This window comes from Epinephelus moara, chromosome 9 (genome assembly GCF_006386435.1).
Source record: "Epinephelus moara isolate mb chromosome 9, YSFRI_EMoa_1.0, whole genome shotgun sequence".
Classification (NCBI taxonomy): Eukaryota; Metazoa; Chordata; class Actinopteri; order Perciformes; family Serranidae; genus Epinephelus; species Epinephelus moara.
Window position 1 is genome coordinate 23,029,595 of NC_065514.1, and position 13,216 is coordinate 23,042,810.

General features: G+C 39.3%; 1 protein-coding gene across 1 annotated transcript in view; it reads right to left on the reverse strand.

Moving 5' to 3' along the window:
* Positions 1 to 13,216, reverse strand: part of LOC126395591 (astrotactin-2-like) — a 434,195-nt gene that overhangs the window by 354,708 nt on the left and 66,271 nt on the right. Inside the window, exon 2 of the mRNA XM_050053178.1 lies at positions 12,366 to 12,553. Coding sequence (XP_049909135.1) covers positions 12,366 to 12,553 — 188 coding nt within the window. The remainder of the gene's footprint in view (positions 1 to 12,365; positions 12,554 to 13,216) is intronic.

The following is a 13,216-nucleotide window of genomic DNA, read 5'->3' on the forward strand; positions in this document are numbered from 1 at the left end:
CTGTGTGATAAAACTGAACATTTTAGAGTGGCCTTTTATTGTGGCCAGCCTAAGACACACCTGTGCAATAATCATGCTGTCTAATCAGCATCTTGATATGCCACACCTGTGAGGTGGGATGGATTATCTCGGCAAAGGAGAAGTGCTCACTAACACAGATTTAGACAGATTTGTGAACAATATTTGAGGGAAACAAAAGTGTTGCATTTATATTTTTGTTCAGCGTAAATAAAATCAAATTCTTTAGGTAGAGTTTGTCTCTTTATAAGCTAATGGGTGCATGCAACATACTGATTCAGTCAATTAAAAATTAATTCATAACTTTCTGTATAGGCCCAGTTGAATATTGCAATAATAATGTGTGGTTATCACAAAATCCCACGGCACACCTGGATTGACATCACAGCACACCATTTGAGAAACACTGTTTCAGGTCATTGTTTTTGGTCATGGTTCAGTCCCACTGCTATCATCAGCTGTGTGGCCACCTGCAGAAAACAGTCTAAAAAAGCACTAAAGCCCTACAGTTTACCAAACAGACTAAAATGAGAGGAAAAATAGCTGAAAAGCTCACAAACACACACACAAAAAAAAGACGAATAGCCTTTAAAGAACTACACTAATCTAATATCAACCATTTTTGTTATTTGTGAGAATCTGGACCAAACCCCCCAGATGGAGGACCTTTGAAATGACTACAGTGAAGGTAGTGTAGGCTGTGGAGTTTGAAGGAGAGTTACAGAGGAAAAGCAAGTCGAGTAAAATGTTTAAGTTAAAACCAATCGACAAACTTATCTATGACGACAGACAGTTATTACTGTTATATTGTCTAAGTGGCCATAGTATAACAGAACATACCTAGGCAGCAGTTAATGATAATGATAATGTGCTAAGTTATGCATATGTATTAAGTCATAAAAAGCACCTGATCCGGATGTTATCAGCCCCTTAAATGGACGTTATCTGTGATTATAAGCCTCATAGATACAGGCCTGCTACAACTATGGGCAAGTTCAGAAGGCTGTTATAAGCACATTCAATAGTAATCATCAGTCGATGGATTTCACTTAACTTTCCTTAGGTTTAAGGTGCCAAAACAACAGCTGTTGGGAGAAGTTTGCCCAAAGGGCTTCCTGCCAAAAAGGGATTTCTTGGTTAAGGCTAGGAAAAACAGTTAGGGTTAAGGTTAAAATTAATTATTTTTTTGCCAAGGAAACTAGGAAAAATCTGCCATGTGCATAATGACACAATGAGATTTAGACAAAGGTCATGGTCAGGCATAAATAACAGTTACACATGGGACTCAAACCCAGAGTCTCCTGGATGAAAGTCCTGTCTTTGACCCATCTACCACCTAAATTGTGATTTTTTTTCACACATGGGAGGAAGTTCAATGAAAGCACTCTGGTGAGAAAGCGCTTTGTGGCAGGAAGTTTCATTTCATGGTCCGATGATGGCCTTCTCAACCTATCCGCACATGTGGCAGGCCGCTAATAACTTATATCTATGATGCTTATCACTACTGGTAACAACCAGTTAATGGTCTGATAACAGCTACATTGGCTGTTAATAGGGAATTCCCTTTAAGCTCAAATAATGTCAATACATTGTGATAAAAATACTGCAATCTGCAATACTGATTAATAACGGTCTAATGTGTTAAAACTAGTCTGTTGTCTGGCGCGGCTGGGGTTCAGGAGGTAGTCCACTAATCAGAAGATCCCTGGCCCCTCTAGTCTGCATATCAAGTAACATTGGCATGATATTTAACCCAAAATTGCTCCCGAAGGCTAGTGTATGAGTGCCTGTGAATGTTTAAGCTGAGTAGCAGGTGGCCCTCTTTTATATTAGCCTCGGAAACCAGTGTGTGAATGTGTGTGTGTATGGGCGAATGTGACACAGTGTGAAAGCGCTTTGAGTGGTCAGACCTAGCACGGTGCCACACAAGAGCAGATCCATTTACCATTTAAAACCAACAGGAAAAGAGAAAGCAGACAGAACACATTTACATTTTCTCTTAAAGATTCATTAAAGCTATTCCATTTACTCATTTTATGGTGTATATGATAAAAAACTGCAAATGAGCGTACTGAGCCCAGGATTTGATATACAACTCAAGCCTTTTATGCAATGTGCTAATATAATTTAGGTGATACATACTGAGCAGTGATGATGTAAAGAAGGATTATCAAGGGCGCAGAAGTACAATAAGTGCCTTCAGAAAAAAAACTTTTCTAATAATTCTAACCTCTAGAAGCTTCATGTCAATCTCTTAAGCTGCTGGCTAGCAGAAATTTTAATTAGCACTGATTTTGTATTCATGGTACAATCACGCGCATGTGTAAAATTATAGAAACCAAAAGGTGGCTAAAACAATTAAAGCTCAGAGCAATTAAAATGTAACTCACTTGGACTTTAATGTAATAATTGAAAACGTCCTCACCCCGCTGTAGCATTATTCTTGCCAGTGCCAGGGCATGGTGAAAATTAATTTACGTAGCCTCTGATTCCAGGGGAGCCACGATTGCCTAAATGCCTCGATGACCCACCACACACTGATGGTCATATATCACCAGTGACTGCTTAATTATAAGGAAGCCAATTCAACCATGTAGGGTGCACTGTGATCTTCATGCATATCTATCAGGACAAAGATAAGAATAGTAGTCCTCCCTTTGCATTGTGTGAGTGCAGGGATATTAAATAACCCCGGGCATATGGCTCATATATGAGAAATTATTTTAAAAATGAAACGGTTTCTATTCATTCAAGTCGTTTATTGTGTTTCTAGTGGCTGGCTAACTGGTGTATTTAACATAATGCCCAGATAGTCAATGAAACATGTCTAATTTCCATTTTGTGTTGTCCTATAGACACCCAGATCTCAGGGAATAGATGATTATGTTCTGTAACGTGGCATATGAAAGGCTGTGAACTGCCAGCCTTTATTGCATCTCATTTTGGTAAAATACTACCTGTCCTCCCAGTGAACTCAAACATGCCATTTCTTTGAAAAATCTTCCACAGCGCTACACACAATATGAGTGACTACCTTTTCCCTCTGAACTCCATATTCAAATTCCCACTGCATTATATCATTCCCAGTACTGATGAGAAGGAAATGCAATTATATCTCACCTATAATTCTTCTTTTCCTGAGAAAAGAAATACTTCCTATATTGCATCATGCATTGTGCATCATGGATTGTTTCCAGAGTAGAGGCTGAATTGAGCAGGGAAAATTGCTTTTTCTCTGTGATCTGTCTTACCTGTGGGGTGGGGGGCTTTGTTTAAAGGCTGCTTCAGTACATCTCAGAGGTCTGATCAAACCACCGGTGTGACTCTTTTCTGGAGGCAAACTGTCTGGCGTTGGATGTTAATAATTCCATGAATCACATTATTTTTTTTCTCATTTTCTGTCTACAGGGCTGTGAAAGTTCTTTCTGAAATGCTTTAAATTCTATCAATCATATTTGCCCCGATAGTGTGAACAGATTTATTACTCTGTGTGGAGGTGTTCCTGCCTCTAATGTCCCTACTTTGCAAATGTACGATGAAGAAAAGCCAGTAGCACAACTCCTAGATTTTACTTATCAACACAGAGTCGGAGGCTGCAGTAAGACAGTGACAGACAGCAGTGAATTGCAATGAAGTACTTCACTTATACTGATAGAGAGAATACTACCCTTCCAGTGATTTACAATCACAGTTTGGCTCCTGCTAGAAAATCCCTCAAAAGGTACAAATCAAAAAAGAGCCGACTAAAAGCAGTTTGACAAAAAGCCAGCCGCCACAAATAAAATCCTTGCAATAGTTGCTAAAGTGTGTGTGATCGTTTTGATGACACAATGCAAATCAAAATGGTTTCAGATAAAGGCCTCCGGGCATGGCGTGGCAGGAGAATGAGTTGCATCGGCAAAATGCAGTAAAAAAGCCGCACTGAACTCCACTGCAGAAAGTATCATAAGTTAATTTTCAGCACACTTCACCATCAAACAATGGAAGTGCATATGACAGACAGTGAGTGTGAAATAATGCAACAACCCACACTTCTCTGATTCTTGTGTTGTTCTCTCAAAGGTACTTTACCAAGGAGGTAAATCAAATATAGAGGAGTTGTTGATTAAAACTCATTAACTCACTGAAATAAGAATAGATGTGTCAAGAGCGCATCTTAAAAAAGGATCATCACAATATAAAGCTAAGTATAAAGAGATGTAAGGCATCGCTGCACATGTGATCACTTATGAATAATGCTCTGCAGTGAATTCACTCAAAACACAGCCATTTAAAAACTATTAAAATCGCTGTACTATCACTCAACAGAAGCTTGGCGTTGTGCATCCCTGCTGTGATGTTTTGGATAATTGTAATAAATTTTGAGCACAAATTGTTGTATGTTAAGCATCAGCATCATCAAAAAAAAGAAGAAAAATTAATTATACAATCATTTTCAAGTGAATCAGCAGGGTTGTTGAACAGTGTCAAAATGTCAAGTAACACCGCGGATACATTAACAGCTATATATTTACAACAATGACAAGATCACCATAATAATAGTAATTTATTTTAAAGTCACTGAAAGCTATTTAAAAATACTACAACAAATGACCAGTGTTTTTAAGAAGGAAAAACAGGAACCAAAATAAAACCCTTCAGGGTGAAGACTTTGCTTTAAGCCTCTTCAAATACAACTCAAAGGACAGTGAAGGGCCATGGGGTGTTTCTGTACGTCAAATGCCTTCTTTTCCATTGTAAACATCACCAAAGCCAATATTTTCCTTACAAATGGCAAAAAATACTATGAATAACTTGTGTTGATGTAAGCCTTAACAGGAAGACTTTTTATGAAAACATGGCAAACAAGCATGGTGCAAAAAAAGACCTAGAAAGAAATAGCCTAACATGCTGTAGAGTATTAAATCCTGACAATTTGTTTGACTGTTTAAATAATACATTTTTACAATCAACTGGTCTTAAGTGTTAGAAACGTCTTGTACAGCAAATCCACCTGAACACTACGTCAGTCAATTGTCATTTCAGCCTGTGTTCAAACTGATACCTGCCTCTGTCTGCTGCTGTCATATAATGGCGAAACAGCGTCGGGAAAGGACAGCTGAAAGCGGGGAGAGTTGGGAAAACGATTGCTTGAGTGAGTGAGAAACTGACAGCTCAATGCCAGAAGAATAGAGTGCTCACACTTCAGTCTGGCCCAGAACTGACAGCATCAGACATTGTGATGTTCACTCAAAGAGCCAGGAGACACCTTGGGGCCATGAGGCCAAACCACCAGACCTTCTGTCCTCCTCTGACTGTCTCGATATGCTTCCCCTCTTCTTTCCCTCCTTTCAATTTCATACACTAATGTCTATTTTTAAAGTGAAGCCAACCCACAAGAAAAGATAAGTATCTTTATATTAACAATGGATCACATGACTATTTGCATGTTGCTGGTGGTGACAAATCCACAGGTAATTATCATCTGACCATGCAGCTCTCTCGGCTCTACGAAACATTTTAGCATCTTTCAGCTTATTGTTTTTCTGGCCTGCAACTTTTGTTTTGGCTCACTCTGACCACTCTTAAAAAACAGAGCTTCAAGGGATAAAAATACTGGGCTCAGATTTGTCAGGTGTCCAGAATAACAACTCCCAACAGATGCTGATGTTGCTCTGTATTTGCTGGATGTGTTAATGGGCATGTGTGTGCTGTGTTTACATCTTGTTTCTGCGGCTTAAAGAGCCAGTGAAAATCTGTCTGAGAGATGAGCAGGAAGATCTAGGTGTTGGTTAGCTCATTTACACATACTACCCACATTGTTATGATATGCCTTTAAGGTTTAATGACACTGTCTGTGAAGATTCTAGGTCATCCAGGTCATGGCAATCATACGCGCTATATCATAGGCAACTGGCCTTGCTTGAGTTTCTTGAAGAGTTTCTTCACTTAGCACTTATGGTTTAATGACACTTCATCAGCATAAGAAATACTATATAATATCACTTGAAACTCTTGCTTAGCACAAATCCCATAATCAAAATACAAGGATGGTTAAGCATTTACATATTACACACAGATGGTCACATCTTGGCCCGACAATACTTGTACAGAAAAAGATGTAGTTTGGTCTTTTGTTATAATACTGAAGTTACTATGGAGCAAAGTTTGGATCAGCAGGTCCCCATTTTGTTTCTTGTGCTCTACTACAATATAATAAAGGAAGTTCTTACTCCCAACTTGTCATATACTGACACTTGGTCAGTGGCCCTGGGGGTGTGATACCAATGCAAAGAGTCACCCTTTTAGCTTCTGTATGAGACCTATTGGGCCACATCATAATCAGATGTTCCCAGCAACTGACCAAAAAAGTATGTGTAGGCTGGAAGGAAGAAGAGGTAGATGGTAAATGCTAAATGGACTGCACTTGTATAGCCCCTTTCTAGTCTTCTGACTACTCAAAGCACTTTTACACCATGTCACATTCACCCATTCACACACACATTCAAACGCTAATGGTCGAGGCTACCATACATGGTGCCACCTGCTACTCAGTAACCATACACATGCACTCACACACCGATAGAACAGCTATCGAGAGCAATTTGGGGTTCAGTATCTTGCCCGAGGAAACTTTGACATGCGGACAGGAGGAGCACGGGATCAAACTGCTGATGTTTCGATTAGTGGACAACCTGCCCTACCATCAGAGCCACCGCCACTCAAATGGGTCAAACAAACACAGTAAGAGACCGCTGCTTGTGTCCTGTGTGAAACCGAGTCAATTTTGAGTTATTTTAACTAACGTAGTATGTCACGTCATGTGACATATTACATAAGCAACAAACATACTTATTTTAACCTAAACCATGACGAACCATATAAAGACAAAGTAAACCTATGTTAGTTTAAGTCTGTATTTAAAAGGGACTGTATGCATGTGACATTACCAGCGGAAACTGGACATTTCCTTTTTTAAAAAAGGCATAATGCAGGTAAAGAGTGTGAACTGACATACCATCCCCAAGTGTCCAAAACAGACACTTGAGGGGTTTCTAGATAGCCATATTTTGATATGTAGGGCCACTGACCAGGTCATGGTATTTGACGAGTTGGGAATGAGAATGTCGTGGCAGAGAAGCTGTAGTGCTCTTTAATCAAGGATATGCATTGAAGATAAGAGGGATAGGGGCACAAAGGAAACAAGTTCAGCAGTGTCTAATTATAAAGATGTATGAGAGAAGGTTGAGCAGAGGACAGCAGGACGCAACCAAGACAGGGAGAAAGAGGGGAGGTCTAATCATTAATTAGTATAATTCTTGAAATAAAACCAGATTTAATGAATCCAGCAGCAAAAACAACTACTAAACAGTAAACTTCTATGATGGTTTATTCTGCTCTGGGTCTCAGGAGGCTTGGGCTTCTCCCAGGATCCACTGGGCATTGAGTGAGAGGCAGGCTACACCCTGGACTGGTCCCCAGTTTCTAGGGCTAACACACATAGACAGATAACCACATTCACACTCACATATGGTCAATTTAGAGTTGCCAGTCCAACTTCGACTGCCAAGAAAAGAAGCAGTTCCAGGGAAATGAAATATATGGAACAAAATGGGTACACCAAAACGATAATATAAAATATATTAGAATATATTAAATTATGTCAAATTAAATTTGACACATATTACCAAACATAAAATCAGTCTACAGCTTTGAAGCAAATTTGTATAAAAGATGACAGAGGGAGGATGGTGAATGATTTTTTTTCCCCTGAGAGAATGGTCCATGACACAATGATCTTTTTTTTTTTTTTTTTTTTGGTATTTAACCTCTATATGACCATGTAGGGCTGAGCGATATGGCTTAAAAATTATATTGCGATATTTTTATGCAATGTACAATATATATATATATATATATATATATATATATATATATATATATATATATATATCCATATTTTGTAATCTCCTCTTAACTACTGTAGATTATTAATATTAAAACAATATTAAATGAACTACAGTTACAAAAAAAAATCTAAATAAAGTAGCTATTGTCATAATAAAGTTAGATGAAATACTGTTATGGTAAAGTTCAGTAAAGTATTGTTGAAATTAAATAAATCAAAGTGTAAGCACTTGTTCTTTTACTTTGAAGCACCCGACTCATAGTATTGATATTTTTGCTGTGAACGTCAGGCTTTTGGGCAATAGTTGCCATTAGTAGTTAGCAGAAAGTTAAACTGTTACCACAGCACCTTTAAACAAAAGGATTTATTCACTGTGAGATGGAAACAAACTGACAGCTCTCCTGCTGATAATATTTGCAAGTTACACTGGTGCTCCATGGTCGCAAAAAGGGACTAAATAGTCATGGTCTGGCCCTGCAGATACAAAAACACTCGCCTCTCCTGCTCACACACTAACGCTGTAGAGAAAGTGGTCTGGATTTTGGGGGGGGGGGGGGGGGGGGGGAGTGTATGTGATGTTTCATGTTTGGAAGACTTTATTTTTGCGTGCATGTCTGTGACAGGGTGAGAGCCGTAGGAGAGAGCAAGAGAACCATAATGCCAAAGCCAGTCTCATGCCTGTGGCTTAAAATAAATGATGTGACAATTTATAATCACTATATCACCCACCCCTATGTCCATGTTAGATAGGATAATATACAAAAGAGGTGACATCTGACATCTTGAAATTGATTTTTTCTTTTTTGGCACTTTTGCCTTTATTGGACAGGACAGCTTTCTAGAGTAAAGGCTAAGTGTTGGAATCAAACTTGTGGCCACTGCGCTCTACCAGGTGAGCTAGTGGGCACCCTAAAATGGAAATGTTAAAACATGCTGAAGTGCCTTATCAGTTATTAAAATCAATTTGTTTAATCAAAAGCCAGTGTTAAGAAACCAACATTCTAGTTTTCTAGGCCTTTTTTTATGGAGGAAATTTGACACTGTGTCACAGTAAAACAAATTGCAGGTGTAAATAATAAATACAATGCTGGCTGAATCCTGTTTAGCTGCTTTGGTTTCAGAATCCTGGTGCACCGTCACAGTTTACTAGGACATCCTAGTAGAATGGAGCCATTAATAATGCTACCTGTGCTTTTTCTACCATAACAAATGAGTCAAAATGTCTGCTGTGAAGACAGACTGTTTAAAAAATGTCACCGCCATTAGAAATAATTGATTGTCAATCTAGTAGTCTCTCAAACCCATAATTTATACCTTCCCAATAATTATTTTCTTGGTCAAACAAGAGAAGCAAAAGGAGGGTCCTGGGGTGCAGAGTAAAGTTCAGCTTCATGAATGTTTATATCTGTTATCATGGTTGTGTCATTATGATTGTTGTGTTACTTTAAGTGCAAAGTGCTGCTCCAAAGATTTTCAATTGTGAGAACCTGGCACTGGTGACATAGAACTAAACATAAATCTATTATACACATACAGTTTAATGTAATGGTGTGATTACAGTAAACACCATAATTATAATGTTAAGTGCTGAATGCAAGGATAAATACTAAAAAGTGTTACTTTATAATTAGTGTTGGAATACTGAAACACTTCATGTCAAGATCTCTGTTTGCAGTGAAACTGACATATACCAAATGACACACACACACACACACACACACACACACACACACACACACACACACACACACACAGTAAGTCAAAGTCACGGGTTTGATTCACGTTTATGTTAGCTTCTGTGGCGTAGTCGTGACGGTGTTATGCACACCCCTTCAACCGAAGTGTCACCAAAAGCGTTTTGAGGGTGCGAGAGAAGGAGGAGGTGGGGCCGTGAGAAGGAGAGGTGAGAGTATTGGAGAGATGCGGAGGTGGAAAGAGTGAGGAGACGGTGTGCACGGAGGAGAGGGGAGAGACAGAAATAGAGAAGGTGGTGGGATGTGCAAGGAGAGGTGAGGCAGAAAAGTCAACAACTGAATAGGTGCGAAACATGAGACCAGAAGTAGGGAGTTTTGGGATTCAAGAATCACAACTTTTATTTGCCATTTGCTCAGGAGAGAAGGTATTGGAAAGAAATCTATGTAACTACAATAAAAATATCATTATGTTATTAAAATATGGGAGAAAGTATAGGGGTGATGTGACGAGACTCGGAGAGGACACGGCCAGGAGCATTTACCAAGTTACCAAGATGAGATAAAGCACTTAAAAAGTATTGACATCCATAAAGGTGAGATGATGTTACCAAATACATTTTCAAAATGCAAGCAGAGAGAGAGGATGGCCAATTAAAACAGGATGTCAAAGTGCAGAGACTTGTCTAAAGTAGAGAGAATGCTGCAGAATACAAGAACGTACAGTGGGAGGTGAGTTATCAGCCGCATTGTAGTGTGCACACATGCGTATGTTAATAGGGTACTTCAGCCTCAGCAGATTTAAAGCAATAGTAAATCCTTATACACCACAGTCATAAAGCTGCAGCATGGTGATGAAAGCACTGCTGATACACATACAAGAACACAGCAACGGATATAAAAGAAACTCAGGTCTCCTTGCCATCACTGTCTCTACTCTACTGCTAACAGTTTGTAAGTGCATACTTTAAAACGTTGACACTCCCCCCCATACCCTGACAGCATCACATCAGCGCAAACTAATACACCAGGAGGTGCATCAGTGCTTAAGCCGTGTAGCTGTAGCTCTGCTGTCGCCAGACTGCTTTGACATTTGAAGATCTTAACCTGACTTCTTGTCAACAAAGTCATTACTCTTCCCTCTCACTGTATCAATGCTGCTAACTCCAGTGCTTCCTTAATACCAGCTGGGAGGACAAACACAGTGAAAAATCACCACAATCATTATGCAGTATGGAAGGAAGTCCATGCTTATCTGGAGTGCATTATCACCCTGAGGTGTCTCAGCAACAATAACATAAGATTAGGTGCATCAACACATGCAACTCTGGCAGACAGTCATCAGCTTGCAGAAATTACCCTCTATAAATAGATCCTCTATACGTGTCTGTGGTGGGACTCCAGTTCAAACATCCGCTTTTAAAGTTTTACACTGGTATTTTCCAACCTGGCCCCTATTTTCCCATGCTTTTATGTCTAAGTGACTAATGGGAACAACAATTTTTGAAATTGCTCCAGTATTGAGAGAGAGGCTGCAGCTGGCATCCACCAAACAGGCTGCAATGTAATCTCTAGGGGCAATTAGGCACCATCAATTTATGTCCAGTAGAAGTGCTTGTTTTTGTTACTGACAGGCTCAGATTGTTATTAAGTGTCTGACAACCCTAATGGAGAGGATCCCTACAGAGGTCGACCTTATTTTTGAAGATTAAGATGCTTTTTGTTTAACCAGAGAAAGCCCCTAAATCACTGCTGCCAAACTCACCAGACTCTCTAATCTAAACTAATCTAATCATCACAAAACACACTTCATTTAGAGCTGACAGAAACAAAATAAAACTAAGAAAGAACTGTCTTGGGTAGTCTTTCCACTGGCCAAACAATAACAGCTCTGATTTGGTTGAAATAATCCCTGAATTCACCCAGTTAGATGTGAAAATGTGCTAGCTCTATACATGTTAAAATTACGGTTTATTTAATTGGATTCTGGAGCATTTAGCGATAGCGATTTTGGGGCTGTTTCTGGTTAAATAAAACAATCTTACTCATTGACAAAAAGGTCTATCGCTGTAGGGATCCTTTCCATATTGTTGTTTGACACTTCTAATAATCTGTCAGTGGCGAAAACAAGCACTTTTTAATCGGACATAAATTGACGGTGCATAATTGCCCCAAGTGGTCACATTGCAGCCTGTTTCACTGCTGCCAGCTGCAGGCATGACACTCAATATTGAACCAATTTCAAAAGTTATTGCTTAGACACAAAAACATAGAAAAATATGGTCCAGATTGAAAAATATTGACCCTTAAAGTGGACAGTTAGACAGTTGTGTGACAGGAGTCAATGGTATAAAATATGTCTTTAAAAAACTGTGTGAAGTTATTTTCCAATTAGCAACTGCACTGAGAAGCTTTTTCGTTCCCCTCCAAATAACTCTTTAGTAAACTGAATTATGTACAATCCTGAAAATGCTGTGGGCAAGTAAACAACACTTTACAGCAAAATTAGAAAGAAGCTCAAGGACCTATTGCGAAAAGTGTTTTCAGCTGGCTGGCGTGTAAGCGGTTAGCTGGCAAGCTAGAGTGTTATCCTGCAGGTATTCCCTATGTCACCAAGGTTCTTGAATGACATTTGCTGTGCCACTTCCTGGTGAGACCTTCATATGAATTCTAGAATCCATATGTCAACCAACAAAAAGGGAAGATCTGATTCTTACTCAATATATAGCCACAGCCACATGTGTTATGATTAGGTGCTCATAACTTACCATGACTGAGATGTGCAGCAGATGCATGTGTTCATGTAGGGCATGGGCAGGCTCCCGGGCTGTGGGTTGTGTCGTCTGGGCTAAAAGCTCAGACTCGGTCATGGACACGTGGAAGTACAGTGTCCCATTTTCCAACCACTGCTGCTTCCAGTGTACCTGAGAAATTTCTTCTCCCGTACCCGACATCTCTGCAAGAGAGGAAAAAAGGTTTGTGAGATCAAGATTGAATCCAGGAGAAGTTTGCAATTAAATGGTCTGGTAAAGTGCGTTTTCCTTAACTCATTGTGTGGAAAACTAAAAGAAGAAAAAGAAAAAATCATTTAAATAGCCTGTGAGGAATAAACCAAAGTTCAAATGTGACTGTTTGGTTAGGCATTAGTATTCCAGTGCAATGCTCTGTCTCGGCACACACCAACACTCTGCTGCAACTAGAAACCTTGAACTCTTGAATAGCCGGACAGACTTCTTAGGCTGTCATAATTTTGTGCATTTGTGCAGCGGGCTCGGGAAGAATTACTGTCAAGCCATTGCATTGCTTAGCCCCTTTGATGAAATCTTTATGATGACAACTTTTTCGCCCATGGTATTAGTCAGAAATGTCCCAAAATTCGAAATGCATAAGTGTCAAGCATCGCGAATGTTTCAGCCATCACAATCAATACAGCACATCAATTATAGACAAAATGAGTTACAGATGGGGAAGGCTTATCCCTGTTAATATCCATTTGTTTACACTTGTCTTTTTTGTCAGGGAAGAAACACAAGCACAGAAAACTCCACAAAAGGGAGGATAATTGATTTATGGAGCTTTGATTCAATTTGTATGTCCAAAGCAGGTGTAGAAATGCTGT